At 49.9% G+C, this 19531-nt stretch overlaps 1 protein-coding gene across 2 annotated transcripts; it reads left to right on the top strand.

Moving 5' to 3' along the window:
• Positions 1-1400: 1400 nt before the first annotated feature.
• On the top strand, positions 1401-18235 carry LOC125408775 (calcium release-activated calcium channel protein 1). Of its 2 annotated transcripts, XR_014998256.2 has the most exons (3): positions 1401-1912; positions 13771-17806; positions 17891-18235. XR_014998256.2 is itself a non-coding variant. In XM_085679407.2 (2 exons), the coding sequence occupies exons 1-2, from the start codon at positions 1607-1609 to the stop codon at positions 14368-14370; spliced, it is 906 nt and encodes a 301-aa protein (XP_085535533.1). In that variant the 5' UTR covers positions 1401-1606; the 3' UTR covers positions 14371-18235. The 2 variants fall into 2 exon arrangements, 1 of the variants encoding a protein (XP_085535533.1); XM_085679407.2 differs by having other exon boundaries at positions 13771-18235.
• The last annotated feature ends 1296 nt before the right edge of the window (positions 18236-19531 follow it).

Genomic DNA, 19531 nt, shown 5'->3' with positions numbered 1-19531 from the left:
TTCTTCTTTTTCCCACATGTATTCAGTCAACAAATATTTCTTCAATGTGGAGCGTGTGCCAAGAAACAAACATCCTGAACTCTGGGGTTAGAGCAGTGGAACCACTGTTAACGCAGTGACTTTGGATTTAACATTGTCGGGTTCCTTAGTCGGTACCTTAGCTCTGCTGAGCCCCACCCTCAACTCTTCATATTCCGAAGTCCCTGACTCATGGTCTCTGCACTTGGTTTCCTTTCTCCTTAGGTCCTGACTCTTTACATTGCTGGCCCAAGTCTCAGTTCAGATGAGACCCAAAGGTGTGAATGAGTTTATAGTCTGCCCCCACAGAATAGGAAATCCCATGAAGAGACCCGGGAATGGTAGTACTATTTATTATTTACTTATCAATTTATTTGTTTATTTATTTATTTTGAGACAGGGTTTCCCTGTGTAGCTTTGGCTGTCCTGGAACTCACACTTTGTAGACCAGGTTGGTCTTGAACTCACAGAGATCCACCTGCCTCTGCCTCCTGAGTGTTCGGATTAAAGGCACCGTCTGGCTACTACACGAATTTGATGCAAGCACTTCGAAGCCCTGGGCAGATGGATCTGTGTGAGTCTGAATCCAGCCTGGTGTATATGACATGTCCCAGGCCAGGCAGAGCTATGTAGTTCTCAACAAAACAAAACAAACAAACAACAACAACAACAACAAAAACAAATAGGGACTATCCCTGTTACTATCCACTTTTTTAAAACCGTTTTTATTTTTCCCTATACATTTACAACCTTCTGAGCACAAAATTTACACGTTGGTGTTTGTGTGTCTCTTCTTGTAGAATGTTGGCTGCGAGGCAGCATGGAATTTCGCTCCTCTTGTGTTCTGAAACAGGCACTGCTCCTTCAAGCTCGTGATGCTCCTGCCTCAGCCTCCCCTGTCCTGGGATTACAGGCAACATGTCCACTCTGGGATCGACTTTTTAATCCCTCTTAATCACAAATTTAATGCCTGTCCTGAGCGCCTGGAACAGTATTGGCACCCAGTAGGCGCTCAATAATCACTGACCGAACTCTAGACCTCCACTTGGTCTTTTTCCAACAGACCTTTTGCCACCTTGTCCCAAGGAGAAAACAGGCCTCTGGAGGCGCCCAGAGGTGACCTCGAATGGCTCAACTCAGAAGCTCCGGGAGCAAAGCCACAGGAGCAGCTGTAGAGATGAGGAGCGAGGCCTGTCAGCGTGGGGCGCTTCCAGGAAGGCTCGCCAGGGACTGTGGGCGGAGCCGTCGGAGGCGGCGTGGGGCACGTAACTCGCTCGGACACCGCCCATCTCTTTGTGGGCGGGGTATCATAGTGGGTGTGACATATGCAAATAATCGCGGAGGGCCGGCCAATCGTGGAGCGCGCCGAGGTGCCGGCCTGGGACCGGACGCCGGTCGGCGCGCAGGCTCAGGTTGCTACAGCTTGGAACTTGCGGAGCGCTTCTGTGGCCACGGCCTCGGCCTCTGGATCGGGTCCTGCCGGCCGCGTGTGACAAACTCGAGTGGGAGCAAGCGGAGGTGCGGCGCGGCCCAGGGCCGCAGCCTTCGCAGGCGCCCGCCGCCAGCCGAGCCTTCGCAGAGTTACTCCATGCATCCGGAGCCTGCCCCGCCCCCGAGCAGCAGCAATCCCGAGCTTCCCTTGAGCGGCGGCAGCAGCACCAGCGGCAGCCGCCGGAGTCGCCGCCGCAGCGGGGACGGGGAGCCCTCGGGGGCCCCACCGCTGCCGCCACCGCCCGCCGTCAGCTACCCGGACTGGATCGGCCAGAGTTACTCCGAGGTGATGAGCCTCAACGAGCACTCGATGCAGGCGCTGTCCTGGCGCAAGCTCTATTTAAGCCGCGCCAAGCTTAAAGCGTCCAGCCGGACTTCGGCTCTTCTCTCCGGCTTCGCCATGGTGAGCTCGGGCCGCCCTGCTTTCTTCCCCTCTTCCTGCTTCGGCCGCTCCCCCCTCCCCCCGCAGCCCCGACGGGGCCCACAGTTGGGAGCGGGCTGGGCGTGCCTGGGGTGAGGGGGAAGAGCTGGGATAAGCCGTTGTAAGCGCCGATGGGAAGCCAGAGGTACTGAGCTGTGAGGGAGAAATGGACGACCCGAAATACCCAGGCACAGGTGTTTTCAGACGGGTACCGTGTTGCGGCAAAGAGGTTAGGGGTACAGAAAATGTTTCTTTCCTGAAGTTGATAGTATATAAGGTCTGCCCTGCATGTATGTGTTCAGGGTCACAGGGAGAATGCAAAGGGTCTGGCCCACTGAGGACAGGTGTCAAGGGATGGAGAGGAGAGCGCCCTCCCACACACCTAAGGCCAGAAGATATTACCATACCTTCTTTATCAAATACTGGAGGGGATTTCCTAATGCTCTCTGCTCCCCATACTCCACACGCTCTTACTCCCCCACATCCCCCCCCCACCGCATTTTCCAAGAGCCTCAGCCTAGGGTTTGACAGCCACTCCCCGTCCTCAGTTTCTTCTCCAGAAACTTGTCTCTGAGTCACTGGGTGTGGGGGAGGAGGGTGGGACATGTTCCCCTTGAACGGCTCTTGCTTGATTAGGAGGTTGATTAGGAGGTCGACTTATTTTCTTCCTCTCAAGTCCTTAGACAATGGTACAAGAAGCGGCAGCAAGAGTTGCCCCTGGAGGCTGCAGGTTGTGCTTGAGAATACCTTCAGGCCTGACAACTTGGAGTTTGCCTGGGGCAGGGCGCCACATAACAATTTCATTATTATCTTTTGGTGATGTCAACCTGCATAGATGAAGTCTATCTCCCTCCCCTCACCAGCACTCCCGCCCACCCCCTTTCCTGTGAATTAGCTAAACCTTGGCCTTGAGGAAGGGAGTGGCTGGCACCCTTGGTGTTTTCTTGGGAAGGGAGTGTAGCAAGTGTCTGAGTCTCTCCCTGTCTTGGGTCAGTGCAACAGTGAGCCTGAATGCTTTATAGGCTCACAATGAACTGGGCCTCGCCGAAGGCCAGGAGAGGGAATGATGGAAAATACCCCTCTCAGCTGTGGCTCTTGCTTGTCACTCTCAGGCCAATCTCTCCCTTCTCTCCCTTGACCTTGATTTCTGAAATGGTAAATAAAAACTTATTAAAAAGTTCCTCTGATGCCACTGGGTGGTGGGGAGGCAGAGGCAGGCAGATCTCTGAGTTCGAAACCAGCCCGGTCTACAGATTGAGTTCCAGGCCAGCCAGGACCACACAGAGTAACTGTGTCTACAAGGTGGGGTGGGGGGAGTTCTCTTGCCTTTAAAAATGAAGTTGAAGGGCCCTTTAGTGGCGAAAAGAGGGAGAGTTGGATGAGACCTATAATTACAGAGGGGAAGAGGCAGGAGGATTGTCCACAAGTTCAAGGCCAGCCTATTCTGCTTAGTGACTTCAAGCCAGGGCTACTTATTAAGACCTTGTCCTGGAGAAAATAAAAGAGTAACTCTGTAGTTTGTAGTTCAGCCAAAATGATAAAATTTCTCTTCTTTTCCAGACAGTTTCTCTTTGTAGTCCTGGCTGTCCTGAAATTCGCTCTGTAGGCAGGCTCAGAGATCCACCTGCCTCTGCCTCCTGAGTGCTGAGCTAGCCTGGTAAATAGGACTTGAACCGAGGTCAGCAGGCAGCTAGTTCTCAGGCACTTGTGCCACCTGTCACCATCGCGCTGTGATCAGTGTCCAGCCGAAGGCAGGTAGCACCAGGCCTGGGGAATGAAAAACTAAGCCAGAAGGTTTCTTTGGACACTAAAGAGAAAGTTTTACAGTCTGTGGAGGTGAGCCACCACTGTGTCCTCTCCCTTCAGGTGATACCTTCCTTCTTCAGGCGACACTCGCCTACTCTTATCCTCATTCTTGACTGCAAGAGGCCAGGCCTCCACTAAAGACAGCGGAGGATTTCAGAAGGCTGGGAGCTAATAACCTTGAGTGGGCGTGGGCATCTCCACACTGTCTGGGAATTTGATTTTCTCAGCCTGGGTGGAGTAGGCTCATCAATTCCACGATGGCTTCTCCCACACTCTGCAGACTGGGGACGGTTGAATCCCAGGACACCCTCCATGCTGGGCAGCTGTTTTGAGAGGGTAGCTGAGTTCTTGCTGTGAAGCTGGACTTCTGAGAGCCCTGGAGACACGGTCTGAGCTCTCATTGTGCCCTGCCCCCACTGCCCACTGAGTGAACCTCAAGAGAGGAAGGGGTGCCTGCCTCCCCAGTGCCATGGTAACGGAGTGACAAGTTTCCTGGATTACTCTCCCTTGGCTTGTGAGTCAGCACAACTAACTTCCTGTTCCCAGAGGGCTTCCGTCCTACAAACCTGGAAGAGTGGAGGAGCTCATATGACCTTTGCTCTCTAGGGTCAGCCAGGTTGCCTAGAATGCCAAATTCACCTCCATAAGGTGAGGGTGAGGGAGAGTCTCCCAAAAAGCCTGGGGGAGATCAAGCCAACCCTTCCTTCACTTAGGAAGAGCAGCCAGGGACCTGTAACCTGACGAGGGTAAGTGTCTTGAGCTTAGTCTTCTCACATGTAGAGGTGGGCAGATCCTCGTCTCTTTGCTTGAATGAAGATTTGCTACAAGGGTCCACAGCAGGGAGAGGGGCAATTTCAGGATCTGATGATGTACCCTGCTCTTGTATAGTCTGCTGGTGAGACTCCACAAGATGCAGAGTAAACCTGAACATAGGGAAGATGTGCGTCTTGCAGTGTCCTTCGGAGCCTGCCTTCCAGCTCTCCGTACCTAAGGTTATCACTTGACAGCCTGGGTCAGGACTCTGTAAGGACTGTGGTGCTCATGCATGGCAGTCCGGTCCACTGAGGAGGGCAGGCTGTAACGTTAGCCTAAGCGGACAATAATTGGGAAGGTCACTGGTGCAGTAAACAAAATGCTTTCCATGACCTGGGATCAATTATTTTTGGATTATCTTCCTCCTCAAGTTCTGCCCGCCAACCCCCTTTTGTTTGAGGTTCCAGAGCAGGTTCAGAAGTTGGCTGAGATTTCTGGGAAAATGAGTTGGAAGGAGGCACTCAGGCCATGAGACGTTCCTGGGTGTTTCTGACGTCCTCAGAGCTCAGGGAGCCTGGAGATGAGCAGGAGGCTGCTGTCACTACTCGGCTACTAATCCCCAGAAGTGATCGCTAGTGCTGGAGCTGACGAGGCTCTTGGACTAGGCCAGCCAGGGTACAGAATGCTCTAGAAGCGCCATCATGGCGTCTTTCTCCAAGCATGGTTGTCCCTGATGAATGACTTGCATTGGTGAAGTAACGTGGCTGGGAAAGTGGCTGTAGCCTTCTAAGTGGCACCGAGAGAAAACAAGCATCAGAATGTTAAGGGCATAGAGCGCAGAAGCTCTAGGATCGAGGAGTAGGAACAGGGACCGCGTCTATCCAGCTGGGATGTCAATCTCAGCCCAGCCTCTCCAGACTGTACGATCTGGGGGAAGTGGAAGTCACTTAATCTCCTTGGATCTCGGTTGTCTCACCCGTAAAATGAAGTAATAATAACAGCAACCTCGTTGGTGTGAGGATTTGGTGGGTTGGTATTTGCCTAGATACCTGCGTTGGTATTTAGGAAACTTGTTTACCTGAGTTTCCAAGGTGTGTGTGTGGGGGGGGGGTGCTGTTTTGGAAGGGTTAGCTGAGTTAGAAGAATGTGTTTCAAACTGAGACCTTGAAGGTGGTGGAGTGAGGTTTGGAGAAGAGCCTAGTCAGAGGAACTGGCAAGAGCAGTTATGGAGATCAGGGAAAGATAGGGAGTCTGGTGCGACTGGCATCGTGCCACACGCCAATTCACTATGGTAGCCAGGCGTGGTGGTGCACATCTTTAAGCCCAGCACTCAGGAGACAAAGGAAGATGGATCTCTGTGAGTTCGAGCCCCGCCTGGTCTACATAGTGACTTCCAGGCTAGCCATGGCTATAGAGTGAGACTTGGTCAAAACTCTATGGTAGAGGCTCTTGTTTGGCTGTTTCGGAAGTTTGAGCTCCTGTGTGGGCAGTAGGGAGCTATCAAAGGTTACAGACCCAGCAGTGGCATGGCTAATGTGACAGCGATGGCGAAAGTGGCCATCATGCAGCTCCTGTGGTGTCTGGAACAAGCCCGGACCCCCTCCTTTGATTCTGTTTAAACCTCAAAGGGCTCTTCGCGGCTCAGATCGCCACCAAGTAGGGCTCAAGTTCTGGTGTGTCTAATTTGGAGCCTTTTCTCCTCTTCCCCCTCTTGCCAATACTCCCTTAGCTGGTTGATACCCAGGCCTTTGGAGCCTGCCAGATGCCCAATTCTGCATGCAAGATTTGTATGCTGGGCTGTGTGTAAATGGAATGCTGCTGAATGTCCCAAGAGGAGGCTGATGTCTGCCCTACTGAGAAGCCTTTTGTGAAACTTCACAAGTGCCTGCGGCATGTTTCTGGAATTCTCAGCTGGGAACAGTGAGGTGTCCCCCCCCCCCCCCCAGTCCCTGACTTGTAAGGAAGAAACTCTTCTGAAGTAGGTTTCTTAAGGCAGTGCCCTGTTGATGCACACTGGATGGAGATGGAGAATACTCAGAAGAAAACAAAATATGAAGTTAAAGTGGAAACCAGCCGATTTCTCTGATGAAACATCCCAGGGCCTTTTAATATGCTGCTAGAAAGGACGGTTCAGACAGACAGCACCACAGCCAGACAGTGTTGATGTGTTTGTTTTTTTAAAAAGGATAGTTGTGATTTTTATTTCTTTGAAATTGGGTCTCTCTAGAGCCCGATCTGGCAGGGAACCCCTGCTCTTCCTGCTTCAGTGTCCTGAGTGCTAGGAGGACAGGCATAGAAGGTGTTTCCGTGGCTGTCCTGGAACTCACCCTGTAGACCAGGCTGGCCTCAAATTCAGAGATCCTCCTGTCTCAGCCTCCCGAGTGCTGGGACTAAAAGCATTTGTCACCGCACCTGCTGAGAAAAGTTTTTTTTTTAAATATTTATTTATTTATTATGTATACAATATTCTTGTCTGTGTGTCTGCCTGCAGGCCAGAAGAGGGCATCAGATCTCATTTCAGATGGTTGTGAGCCACCATGTGGTTGCTGGGAATTGAACTCAGGACCTTTGGAAGAGCAGGCAATGCTCTTAACCGCTGAGCCATCTCTCCAGCCCCAGAAAAGTATTTTTTTAAATTAGCTTTAAGCTGTCATACAAAGTGATGGGTTTCATTATGGCATCTTCATTCATGTGCCTTTAAACTTTGCTCTGATCGGTGACCCTTCCCCGAGGGAGGACTCTTGTGTGTGACTCTTATTTGTTAATCTCCTTTGGGGAGTGTTTGTCCAACCATAGGGTCAGCCAACTCTTTCTGTCAGGGCAGTGTGGTTTTCCAGGTAACTGTTGCACTCAATCATTGGCCTTAGATGTTATGTAAATTAACATGTCAATAGAGGGGTGTAGACCTATAAAACCACAATCTGAGGGCCCTAGTTGATCAACCTTTGGTCTGAACTTTGGTCTCCAAACTTCTAAAACTTGTTAGTGCCAGCCTTACTAATTTTTATTTGTATATTTTGAGACAGGATCTCACTATGTAGCCCTGGCTAGCATGGAACTGTGTAAACCAGACTGGCCTCCAACTCGTAGAGATTCACCTGCTTCTGCCTCCAGAGTGCTGGGATTAAAGTCATGCACTGCTACACCCAGCCTTGCTTGATTGTATTTCTACAAGTAATATATCCATTCTAATAAAATAACAACCCAAACCAGCGGTGATGGCTCACACCTTTAATCCCAGCACTCGGGAGGCAGAGGCAGGTGGATCTCTGTGAGTTCGAGGCCAGCCTGGTCTACAGAGCAAGTTCCAAGACTGGGTCTATAGCTACTGAGAAACCCTATCTTGAAAAACAAAAAAATAAAACAACCAAAAGAGATATCACGTCATTAGAAACATACCTAGAAACAAAAAAAGTTAAAAAACTTTAAAAAGTTAAAAGCACATGTCTTTAGTTCCAGTAGCACTTGGGAGGCAGAAGCAGGCAGATTACTGAGTTTAAGGCAAACCTGATCTACAGAGTTCCAGAATAGCCAATACTACACAGAGAAACCTTGTCTTGAAAAAGTGAAGACAAAAAAAAAAAAAAAAAAGTGGGGTTCATGCCTGTCATTCCAGCACTTGGGAGCTAGAGGCAGGAAGATCAGAAGTTCAAGGTCTCACTCCTTAGCAGTGAGTGAGAGGCCAATCTGCTACAATAAGACTCTGTCTTATTGAAGGGAAAAAAACACTTCTTGTTCTTCCGAATGTGCTTGACACAAAAGAAAAGTTAAAGGCATGCTTGGGGCTGAACCTCAGTTATAGAACACTGCCTAGCATGTGCAGAACCCTGGGTTTGAATAGTAACACAAGGAAGGAGAAATGTGCTAGGCATCCACTCAGGAAACCCAGACAGGAGGGCCATGAGTAAGACCTTGTCCCCAAAACACCTAAGCATGGGTGCTGGACAGTTGGCTCAGTGGTTAAAATGCATGTTGCTGAGCAGTGGTGGCCACACCTTTAATCTAAGCACTGGGGAGACAGAGGCAGATGGATCTCGTAAGTTGGAGCCCAGCCAGAGCTACAGGACAGTGGACTACACAGAGAAACCCTGTCTCGGAAAACAAAAACCTGTGGCACTTGCAGGGGACTTGGCTCTGAGTCCTAACACCCAAATGGCTGCTCACAGCCATCCATATCTCCACTTCTGGGGGTCCACCACCCTCTTCTTACCTCTGAGCTCATGTACCTAACCTAAGTTCAGGCAAAATCCTCACATAAAATAATGTATCTTAAGAACAAAGGAAAATGTGAAGAGAGAAACAGGATGAGACAGGGAGGGTTGCCAGTCTGAACTACCCAGTGAGGCCCTGTCTCAAAAATAAAAATGGGGTGGAGGAGATGGACACCATTTGCTGAATCTGCAGAATGAAACCTTTACTCAGAGAAGTGACAGCCTCATCAGGTGTCACCAGGTGTGGTGGCGCACGCCTTTAATCCCAGCACTTGGAAAGCAAAAACAGGAGGATGTCTGTGGATTCGAGGCCAACCTAATCTCCACAGCAAGTTATAGGACATGAAGGTCTACATGATAGAAAACCCTGTGTCAAAACAAAACCAAATAAATAAATAAAAATGAGTGTAGACACCAAGATCAGTAGATGTATTTCTCCATTTTTGGGGTGAGGTGGGGTTGTTTTTTGTTTTTAGAAACAAGGTTTCTCTATAGTTTTGGAACCTGTCCTGGCACTCGCTTTATAGACCAGGCTGGCCTCGAACTCACAGGGATCCACCTGCCTCTGCCTCCCGAGTGCTGGGATTAAAGGTGTGGCCACCACTGCCAGGCTTTCTCCATTCTTTTTTGAGGAGCCAGCTAGGGGGCCCTCACACACACCACCACCCCTTTGACCCTGGTGTTGTGTGCTGGCCCTTCTGCACCTGCCCTTGGGTTAAGGAAGAGTGAATGCCAACCTTTTAGGAGGGCTTGCCCAGTAGCGGTGGAACAGCGTTTCATTTCCACAGTATTGTCTCTCCTTCAGAATGGAGGAGAGATCTCTGGAATTATCTGGTGGGAGGGAGTAGTGAGCCCGAGCTGGTAAGAATGGACTGCAGTGACAGGCGTCAAGAGTAAGTGGTTTTTAGTGAAACTTTTGTTTCTGTTTCATAAAAGAGTGCATATCTATTTTTAGAAACATTTATTAGAGTACTGGACTGCTGTGGTCAAGAGAGTTTATAAACCACGGGACTGGATTCAGATCTCTCTCAATCAATGGTTTGCATTTGGAATGGAGTTGGCAAATGCAGGCAGCCGGATGACGCTCCTGTGACTGGGTCTGGGTCTGTGACTAGGGCTACAGCTATCTGTGGGGTAACTGTAGGGTGAGCTGGAAGAGCTAGGGGAAAGAAAGCCATGGAGCCCAACAGGAAGGTAAGAGATGGTGGGGTGGGCACGTGCCTGGCCAGGTCAGCCGGGCCTTGCCCTCCACAAGATCAGTCATCTTTAGCCTGTGCTTCAGCACTGGGATCCCCAGTTTCTCTGGTGAGGGTCTGTGGACTGGTGGGAGCTGGGGACCGTGGTCACCATTCCGTCCGCTTAGACCCTGGACTGGGTCTGTGAAGGCCTGCTGGCTCACTAGGAGCTGTTTATTTTGGGTTAACAGCCCTGGTCTCTGCTATATTTACCTTGTGAAGCTGCATGCAATCTGATCTGATGCGATCTCTCTGGACGCTGCTGGGGCCCCCAGATGTCAGCTGCCAGATCCTGCTGGGCCTCCCCTGACTTACTCCCCCGACCCTGCGAGACATACTCCTCGTGGGAATCCCTTTGGAAGATGACTTAGGCCTGTGAACCGTTTGCATCGGGGTTCATGATTTACGCCACCCCTTCTCATTCAGAATAATTTCTTGTATGTAGCCCTGTGCCATTGAACTTGGTCCTACACGTGGCAACTGTGCATCCTGCCAGCCCGTGTGGCTGGACTTCCAGGAATGGTAGATGAGGGTGATGGTTCCTTCTGGAGCAGCGGGCCCTTCCTCTTCCTTGGGGACTTCAGCCTTCCCTCAGCCCAAGGTTGTGAGGATACTGACTTTTGTGCCCCTAGATCATGTGTGCCTCAGTCAGGTTTTACGGCCCTGGTGACGCTGACCTGCAGAGATGGTCACTTAACCAGGTCTTGGGTGGAGTACACTTCTCTGATACCCACATTGGGCGCTAGTGCTGTCTAAGAAAGAGATATACCAGGCCCCTCGTGAGGAGTAGCGTGCAGACCTGGGGAATCCACCCTTTTTCTCTTCCACTTCTAGCTCTTTGTTTTTCTTTTTAACTAAGATTTATTGAGCTTCTCCTTTGGCCGATTCTGTGCTAAACATTTACACATAAAAACCTCATTTAACCTCAGTGACCATGTGAAGAAAGCGCACCCTCATTACACACAGGCTTTGGCGTGGCTCCTGGTCCCCCTACCCTACCCTAGCACAGCATAGCTACCTTTCTGCAGTTGATCTCATTTCTCTGAGCCTCAGTTTCCTTGCTTGAAAATGAGTAATGAATGTGTGTGTGTGTCTGTCTGTGCATATGTGCATGGAACCCAGGGCCTCACCACACTGGACTCGCATGCTCTTGCTGATAACTGGTAAGAACCATTGCTGCCCTCTGAAAACCTGAAGCCTTTAAACACTTCCTCGTCCAGGGTGACCAGCTTTGTAGGCTGAGGCACAGGTTTCACAGTCAGCTTTGTGTTGTGGGTCTGTGTGCTTGACGTTCCACAGAGGGGGGCAGAATGCCACGTGAAGGTTGCTGGGATGCAGGAAAGTACACAAACTGACCATAAACACCCCCAGCACCAGCCCCACAGGGCACCAGCCCCACAGGGCAGCTCTGCACATTCCCCTCCACCCCAGCCGGCCGGAGCAAGTGGATCTGTGGCTCCTCCAGCCTCTCCTGCTTGTCCTTTCTCAGGTTTCAGTATACGGAACAGCAGGCCAAAACAGGAAGAGGAAGTGTGGGGGTGGGGAGGTGGCCGGAGGTGCGGCTGCTGAGGGTACCAGGCTCCTCCAGGTAGGGGTAGAGACTGGGTCAGAGCCTCAAGATGTACCTTGCCTTGTGCTCTTCCATGCCCCTCACCCGCATGTACTGAGTTGCCCACCTCCTTTGCCCGCATGGGCTCAGAAGAATTCTCAGGGTTGGCATTAGGCCACCAGGGAATCTTAAACAACAGTCAAATGCCTCATGGCAGTGCCCCAAATTTACATGAACTTGAACCGTTTTATAAATTCTCAGGCTGGAGCATCCGTATCCTTGCTAGTTGTGGCAATTCTTAGGCAAAAACCTTTAAATCCTGTTGAAGTGTTCTGGTTGTTTGACTGCAGCATCCACTCCTTTCCCCAGACTCTTGGGCTATCTATTTGCTCTGATCCTGGTCACCCCTCTGTCTTACAAAGATTCTTGGGTCTGGACAGAAGCTCTATAGGGGGACTTGGAATGGCTCTGACTTGAGAGCCAGGTGCACTGGTGACCTGCTTCCCTGGAGCCGAGCTTGTCTCTCCAGCAGGAGGGTGAGAACGACAGGATTTCAGGTAGACTGGGATAGGAACCGAGAGTTTAAACCGAGTACTAATAAAACCTATTTTTACTGTGACCCCAGGTTTTAAAGGTTTGTCCGCACCACCTGCATTTACCATCATTTTGTTTTATTTTCTCATTAAAGACGGGGTCTTGTGTAGCTCAGGGTGTCCTTGAAGTTGCTGTGTAGCCAGGGATGACCTTGAGCTTCTCATGGTCTTGCCCCTACTTTCCCAGTGCTGAGATTACAGGCATGAACCACCACACATAGTCTATAGTATAGCAGTGTTGGGGATTAACAGGGCTGCGTGCATGAGAAGCAAGCACTCTACCAAGTTTCCCCAGACTTCCTTGATGAAGGCGTCATTTCCCCTGTCTCTTTGCTGCCCTTGACCCTCGAGCCCACATGGGCAGACCCTGGCAATGCAACCAGTTGCCCAAATCTGATGAGCTGGCTCCTTTGCAGGATGGTGGTTTGCAAGACCCAGGTGTAAAGAACAGGTGGCAGGCCCAGAGTATGACCCTAGTAACCCCAAATTCTCAAGTCTCCAGGAACTTGGGGAGCTGGTGTTTGAGCCCTTGGGCTAAAGGACATGGCCGTGGGGCTTGCTGGCTGCTGAGCCAGACAAGATACAGGCACAGGGTTGAATCTGTTCTGAGAAGCCTCTCTTGGTTCCTTGTTGGCCTGTGCACTCTGTTCTCAGAAGGGACCTAGATATGACGTGAGAAGGCCTTCACTTCTCTAGCTTCTAATCTGTTCCTTGTCCCCGAGCAGGACATGAAATAGAGTTCTGTTTTAATATGACAGATGAAGTAGTGGATGGTAGTTGTTGGGGTTTTTTGTTTTGTTTTGTTTTGTTTTTGTTTGTTTTGTTTTTTTTTTTTCAAGACAAGATTACTTTGTATAGCCTTGGCTGCCCTGGAACTGGCTCTGCAGAACAAGCTGGCCTCAATCTCGCAGAGATCCACCTGCCTCTGCCTCCTGAGTGTTGTGATTAAAGGTGTGTGCCGCCACTGTCCTGTGATTTTTTTTAATTATTTTAAATTTATTTTATATGCATTGGTGTGAAGGTGCCAGATCCCCTAGAACTGGAGTTATAGAAAGTTGTGAGCTGCCATGTGGGTGTTGGAAATTGAACCTGGATCCTCTGTAAGAGCAGCCACTGCTCTTAATCGATGAATCATCTCTCCAACCCTGACTTATTTTATTTCTAAGGTATTTTAAAGTTTCCTTGATCTGGAGAGATAGTTAAGCAGGTGAAAGTACCAGCTACCAAGATTATCAAGCTGAGTTTGATTCCCAGGATCCACGATAGGAGGAAAAAACTGTGTTCTCCCCACACACACTTCAAGGCAGAGACAAATGGATCTCTGAGTTTGAGGTCAGCCTGGTCTACAGAGAGATTCTGTTGAAAAAACACAAACAACAACAAAAAATTACAGTATGTATAATATACTTTACCATCTTCCCTGTCTCCGATCAACGGCAGCGTTCCCATTTGGAAGATGTTTATTGTGCGCCAGGAACTCTCTTGATTGTTAAAATAATTCTGTGAATTAATAGGTCACACTTATTTTCTATATGGTAAGGCTCAGAGACACTGACTTCCTAAGGACACACAGCTAATGGATTCATTCTTGCTGTCCTCGTCAGTAGTTTTTGCTACTTCTCTCCTTGGAGTGGGTAGGGCTTTATCATTCCCAGAAATGGCCTGCTACTCACTTCCCTGTTCCCTCTCCTAGGTGGCGATGGTAGAAGTCCAGCTGGATACAGACCATGACTATCCCCCAGGGCTGCTCATTGTCTTCAGCGCCTGTACCACGGTGCTGGTGGCCGTGCATCTGTTCGCGCTCATGATCAGCACCTGTATCCTCCCCAACATTGAGGCTGTGAGCAACGTCCACAACCTCAACTCGGTCAAAGAGTCGCCGCACGAGCGCATGCACCGCCACATCGAGCTGGCCTGGGCCTTCTCCACCGTCATCGGGACGCTGCTCTTCCTGGCTGAGGTGGTGCTGCTCTGCTGGGTCAAATTCTTACCCCTCAAGAGACACTCCGGTCAGCCAAGCCCGACCAAGCCCCCTCCCGAGTCAGCAGCCGTGGTCGCCAACAGCAGCGGCATCACCCCGGGTGAGGCGGCCGCCATCGCCTCTACCGCCATCATGGTCCCCTGTGGCCTGGTCTTCATCGTCTTTGCCGTTCACTTCTACCGCTCACTGGTCAGCCATAAGACAGACCGGCAGTTCCAGGAGCTCAACGAGCTGGCAGAGTTTGCCCGCTTGCAGGACCAGCTGGACCACAGAGGGGACCATTCTTTAACACCCGGCACCCATTACGCCTGAGTCTTTGCCTTCCCACTGGCCCTGGGGAACTTTGGAGCTTTCGCCTTAACGCCCTTCCCATGACCTTGTCCTGGCCCGCTCTGGAGGACAGCCTGTGCAGGCGGCTGGGCTTCACCACGGCGGAGTGCGGAGGGAAGAGGCTTTAAAAAAAAAATTACTGCACTTTGAGACTTTCTTCTGTGAGAATAAGCACTCCCTGTTCTTCCAGCTCTGGGTCCCCCTCCTGGTAGGATGTGGGGGTGGTGTGGGACAGATGCTCTTTGTCCAATTCTCTTCCCCCGCACCAGTGCCACCCGGATGCTTCCTGTCCTGTCCTTCTCAGCCTCCTTCCCAGTTCGTGTGAGTGAGTGAGTGAGTGAGTGTGTGTGTGTGTGTGTGTGTGTGTGTGTGTGAGATGTGTGCGCACGCGTGCGCGTGCTCATGGGCGTGTCACATAAAATATTCACACAAGGGACACCTCTTCCTCGTGTCTGTGTTTGTTGGGTCTAGACTGTGTTATAGAATGTTCTAGTCAATTGATCCACTAAACAATCTTTTTGAAAATTGAGGAAAGGGGCTTGGACAGAACCCTAGCTCCATAGAGCCAAAGCCTTGGCCTCAGACCGCCAACCTCTACAAAAATCGTGTTACTGGGCATGGAACTCAGGACTTGACCCGGCTCTCTTCCACTGAGCTATATTCCAAGACATGTAACTTTGTTTGGATAAAAGACGCCTTTGCCTTTGCATGGTAGTGACAACACGCACCTTTACTCCCAGCACTTGGGAGGCAGAGGTAGGTAGATCTTAATAGCACTTGACTGCATTTCCAGAAGACCCGGGTTTGATGCCTGACAACCTTGTTGTAGCTCACAACCACCTGTAACTTCCATTACAGGAGATTCAACAGCCTCTCCTGACCTTTATGGGGACTAGACACACATGTGGTTCATAGGCATGCAGGCAAGGCAAAAACGTACACATTAAAGAATTTTAAGAGACCTGGGTGGTGGTGATGCGCGCCTTTAATCCCAGCGGTCTGGAGGAAGAGGCAGGGGAATCTCTAAGTTTGAGGCCAGCCTGGTCTACAGAGCAAGTTCCAAGATAGTCAGGGCCAAACAGAGAAACTGTCTTTAAAAAAACAACAAAAAATAAACAAAAGACTCAAGGCCAGAGAGATGACTCAGTGGTTAAGAGTACTTGCTGCTCTTCCAGAAAACCAAAGTTCAGTTTTCCAGCACCCACATAGGACAGCTAACAACTGCCTGGAACTTCGGCTTCAGGGGATCTGACCCCCTTTTTTTGGCCTCACTGGGCACCAGCATACATATGATATGTGCTCACACAGATACACAGCTATCCTTGTTAACTTAAATATGATCTAAAAACAAAGCCTTTACATAGCCATAACTCATTGATCAAATTAAAAAGACAAAATGAACAAAACTTGAAAACAGAATTTTAAGTAGCCAAAGCTGGCCTTGAACTTGTCTTTCAGGAACACCCACCGTCCAGATGCTGGAATTAACTGTGCGCCACACATCCACTTCACGGGATGCGGTCAAACCTAGGGCTGCTTCTATGTTAGGCGAGTGTTCTGCTTTCCCTAAATCCTCTCTCCTGATACAGGAGATTGGATTGTACAGGAGTACACTGCAGTCACTTCCTGATACTCAAGTTCCGTTCCCTACTTGTAGCAGTCCATTTCTCTACCCCATGTGTACTAGAGTTGTCGCTTAATGTCTACTTTAATTTGAAACAGTTGCTTGACTTGCCTTTGCCAATCCGAACCTTTGGGGGTTTTATTAAGATGGTTTCATGTAGCTCAGGCTAGCCACGAACTTACTATATAATGGAGAATTACCTTGGGCAGCTGATACTCCTCTGTCTCCCATGTTCTGTGGTGACAGGTGTCCCACCATACCAGAGCTGGGGAACAGACAAACCAGAGCCTCCTGGATGCTAAACAGACTCCCTAGGGACTGAGCGACATCCCAGGACAGGCACCAAAGCTACACAGAGAAACCCTGTCTCAAAAAACAAAACAAAGCAAAAAATTTTTTTAATGTTCATGTGTGAGTGCTTGCATGTATGTATGTGTGCCACATGCATGCCTGGTACCTTTGGTGGGCAGAAGAGGGTGCCACATCACCTGAGACCTGGACTTCAGTTGTGAGCCACCATGTAGGTGCTGGGGACAAAACATGGGTCTTCTGTGAGAGCAGCTGGTGCTTTGTCACTGAGCCATCTGTCCAGCCCACAGCTTTTTTTCAAGGATAGTTTTAGCCATTATGTGTGGGGTGTTGTAAGTACTGCGTGCTGCTCACTGGACCCTCAGCGTTCTCAGCACATTAATCTTCACTGCAGGAAACAAAGTTGATGCTCAAGGAAGCTAATGTAGTGGGCCTTTGCATCACGTGACCAGGGAGGGACAAAAAGGCAGCTCAGAGGACTGGTGTCAGCTAGCGGTCTCGGATGTGTCAGTCTGTCTTGATGAAGAGGGTACGGCAGAGACATTAACTTGTGTCATGGCAGCCAAGAGTCAAACAAGTGGACCTAGGAAGTGACCACAGCGAGATCCAGTCCCCGAGGATTTACATCCAGTGACCTTCCCGTCAAGCGCCGCCTCCCATCCTTCACCACCTCCCAATAATGCTGTCGTGCATGCTGGCCAGAGAGCCATGACTCCCTGCCATTGATTAGGTCAGAGACCTTGTGAGCTAATCGTCTTTGGGAATGCTCGCATGGTCCCCAAGGTGCTTTACTAATCCCCTGGGCTCTTCCTAATCCAGTCAAGTTGACAGTGAAGATTAAGTATCTGTCACAATAACTTGCCAGAACTCAAACCTGGAAGGTGCCTCAGAGCTGGGCCTTAAAAAAATCTTACCCAGGCAGGGTCTGGCGTTGCTTGAAGAATGGGAAGGGGCAGGGGCTCTGGGCCTGCCTTGCAAAGCTACACTGATCAGGGCCTATCTTTACCACAGCCCTCACCACTCCCTGTGTTTCACACTGGCCCACTTAGTATGACCTCCCTTGGGCTATCCGATGGCTCAGCAGATAAAGGAGCTGTCCCAAAGTTTGACCACCTGAGTTCATATCCCTGAACCCACAAGGCAGGAGGAAACAGTTCTCCCCTGACCTCCACACATGCAATATGGAACGTGCAGACACGGTCACAATAAATGTAAAGACATTACGTACCTGATTCCCACAGGCCCTGAGTTTGAGATGTGTCTGCCCTGAAGCTCCAATATATAACGTGGTTTTGTTTGCCTTCTAATGGTGCTGAGAATCAAATGAAGGGCATCGTGCATAATAAGCAGGCATCCTACCACTGAGCTGTATCCCCAGGCCCTATAAAGTAGCTTAGGGGCCTACTATTTGTCATGCTTCCGTCACTTCGCATCCATCCTGCATCTCGGCATCATTGCACAAGGACCATCCTCGAGAGATGCTAGGTATGACTGGGGAGGATCCCAAGTGCTACCTCTGCTCCCCAGAGAAGCCTGGCTATCATTTAAATCACCTTCCTGCTTCTCTAGGAACCTAGGATCCTGCCGGAATTACTCCTGGACAATGACTCTGAAGTCTATAATGTTGTTTTCTGAATGTGTCTGGATCAAGAATCACCCATCTGACTTGTAGAATGTAGATCCCCAAACATCACCGTCCGCCATGAGCTGATTCAGGTTGGCGTTGGTCTGGGTAGGTCTCTGGAATCTGTTTCTAACAAGTACCTAGGCACCTGGAGTGAATACTCCTTAAGAGCCCCGTCTCAGAGCTGAGGTGTAGCTCAGCGGTAGAGCATTCGCTCAGTCTACACCAGGCTTTGTGTTCTATCTCAGCACCAAAGTAGATGATTAAATAAAAACAGTCTCTCTGCTTCAGATTTATTTTTATTTTGGATATGGTAGATTATTCACTTCCAAATTCAACAGTAAAAAATTGTTCTTAAACTGGTGGTACATGCTTTTAATCCCAGCACTTGTGAGGCAGAGGCAGGCGGTTTTCTTAAATTCAAGGCCAGCCTGGTCTACAAAGTGAGTTACAGGACAGACAGGGCTGTTACACAGAGAAACCCTGTCTCAAAAGTCAAAAGTCATTCTTGCCAGGCGGTGGTGGCGCACGCCTTTAATCCCAGTACTTGGGAGGCAGAGGCAGGCCGATCTCTGTGAGTTCGAGGCCAGCCTGGTCTACAAGAGCTAGTTCCAGGACAGGCACCAAAAACTAGAGAAACCTTGTCTCTATTTTTATAAGTATTTCCTCAAACCCCACCCCTTTTTGAGGTATACAGTATGTAGACCAGACCAGGCTGGCATCACAGAGATCTGTCTGCCTTTGCTTCCCAAATGCTAGGATTAAAGCTTGCACCATTATGCCTGTGAAGAAGCCATATACTTCACTATCTGTGAATGTAGAGATCTGGGCTGGAGAGATGGCTTATGGGTAAGAGCACTTGCTGTTCTCTGGGACCCTGTTTAGATTCCCTGCACCCATGTAGCAGCTCACAGCCATTTGTAACACCTTGGGCACCAGGCTTGCACACAGTACCCAGACATGGTATGTGCAGGCAAACACACAAAAGTGAAAGAATATAGGGCCAGGCGGTGGTGGCACACATCCCAGCACTTGGGAGGCAGAGGAAGGTACATCTTTGTGAGTTCAAGGTTTTCAAAACCTTGTCTTGAAAAGCAAAACAATTAGGTTAGGCACAGTATTAGCTTGGGGACTTACAAACCTGTTTGCTCTAAAACAGCAGAGAACAGTAGGTCACCTCACAGGTTAGGGAGTCACAGGAGAGGCAGCTGAAGCTGTCCACACCCAGTCTGGGACAGTGTAAGCACACTTAGCATGTCCATCTTGGAGTCAGGTGCAGTCAATACCACACACACTGAGGTAGGTCAGCATACTTAGAATTTAGGGGCGGAGGAAAACCTCATGATGTCAGTGTGAGCTTTTCTGCTTTGTTGGGGCCACGCTTGTACTCACCATTGAGCAGACTGGTGTCAAACCCTTAATGGTTCTTTCCCCTCCACCTCCAGAGGGCTGCCATTACAGCTGTGAGCCGCCATGCCTCACTGGGTTTGGGGCATTTGCTAAGAGCTTTAAAGACAGACGTTGAGCTGAAGTATTCCTTTGTAATCGGCTTATAATGTAGCATGGTGAGCTGGGCATAGTGGTAG

The sequence above is a fragment of the Myodes glareolus genome, chromosome 2 (genome assembly GCF_982192425.1).
Source record: "Myodes glareolus chromosome 2, mMyoGla1.1, whole genome shotgun sequence".
NCBI lineage: Eukaryota > Metazoa > Chordata > Mammalia > Rodentia > Cricetidae > Myodes > Myodes glareolus.
Note: the sequence above shows the minus strand (reverse complement) of the source record. Positions and strands in the feature narration are given on the sequence as shown.

Excerpts from the sequence above, each read along its gene's own strand:
- LOC125408775 (XM_085679407.2), top strand. The coding sequence starts at position 1,607 with ATGCATCCGGAGCCTGCCCCGCCCCCGAGCAGCAGCAATCCCGAGCTT. Across the intron at positions 1,913-13,770 it reads TTCTCTCCGGCTTCGCCATG|GTGGCGATGGTAGAAGTCCA; the intron begins GTGAGCTCGGGC and ends TCCCTCTCCTAG.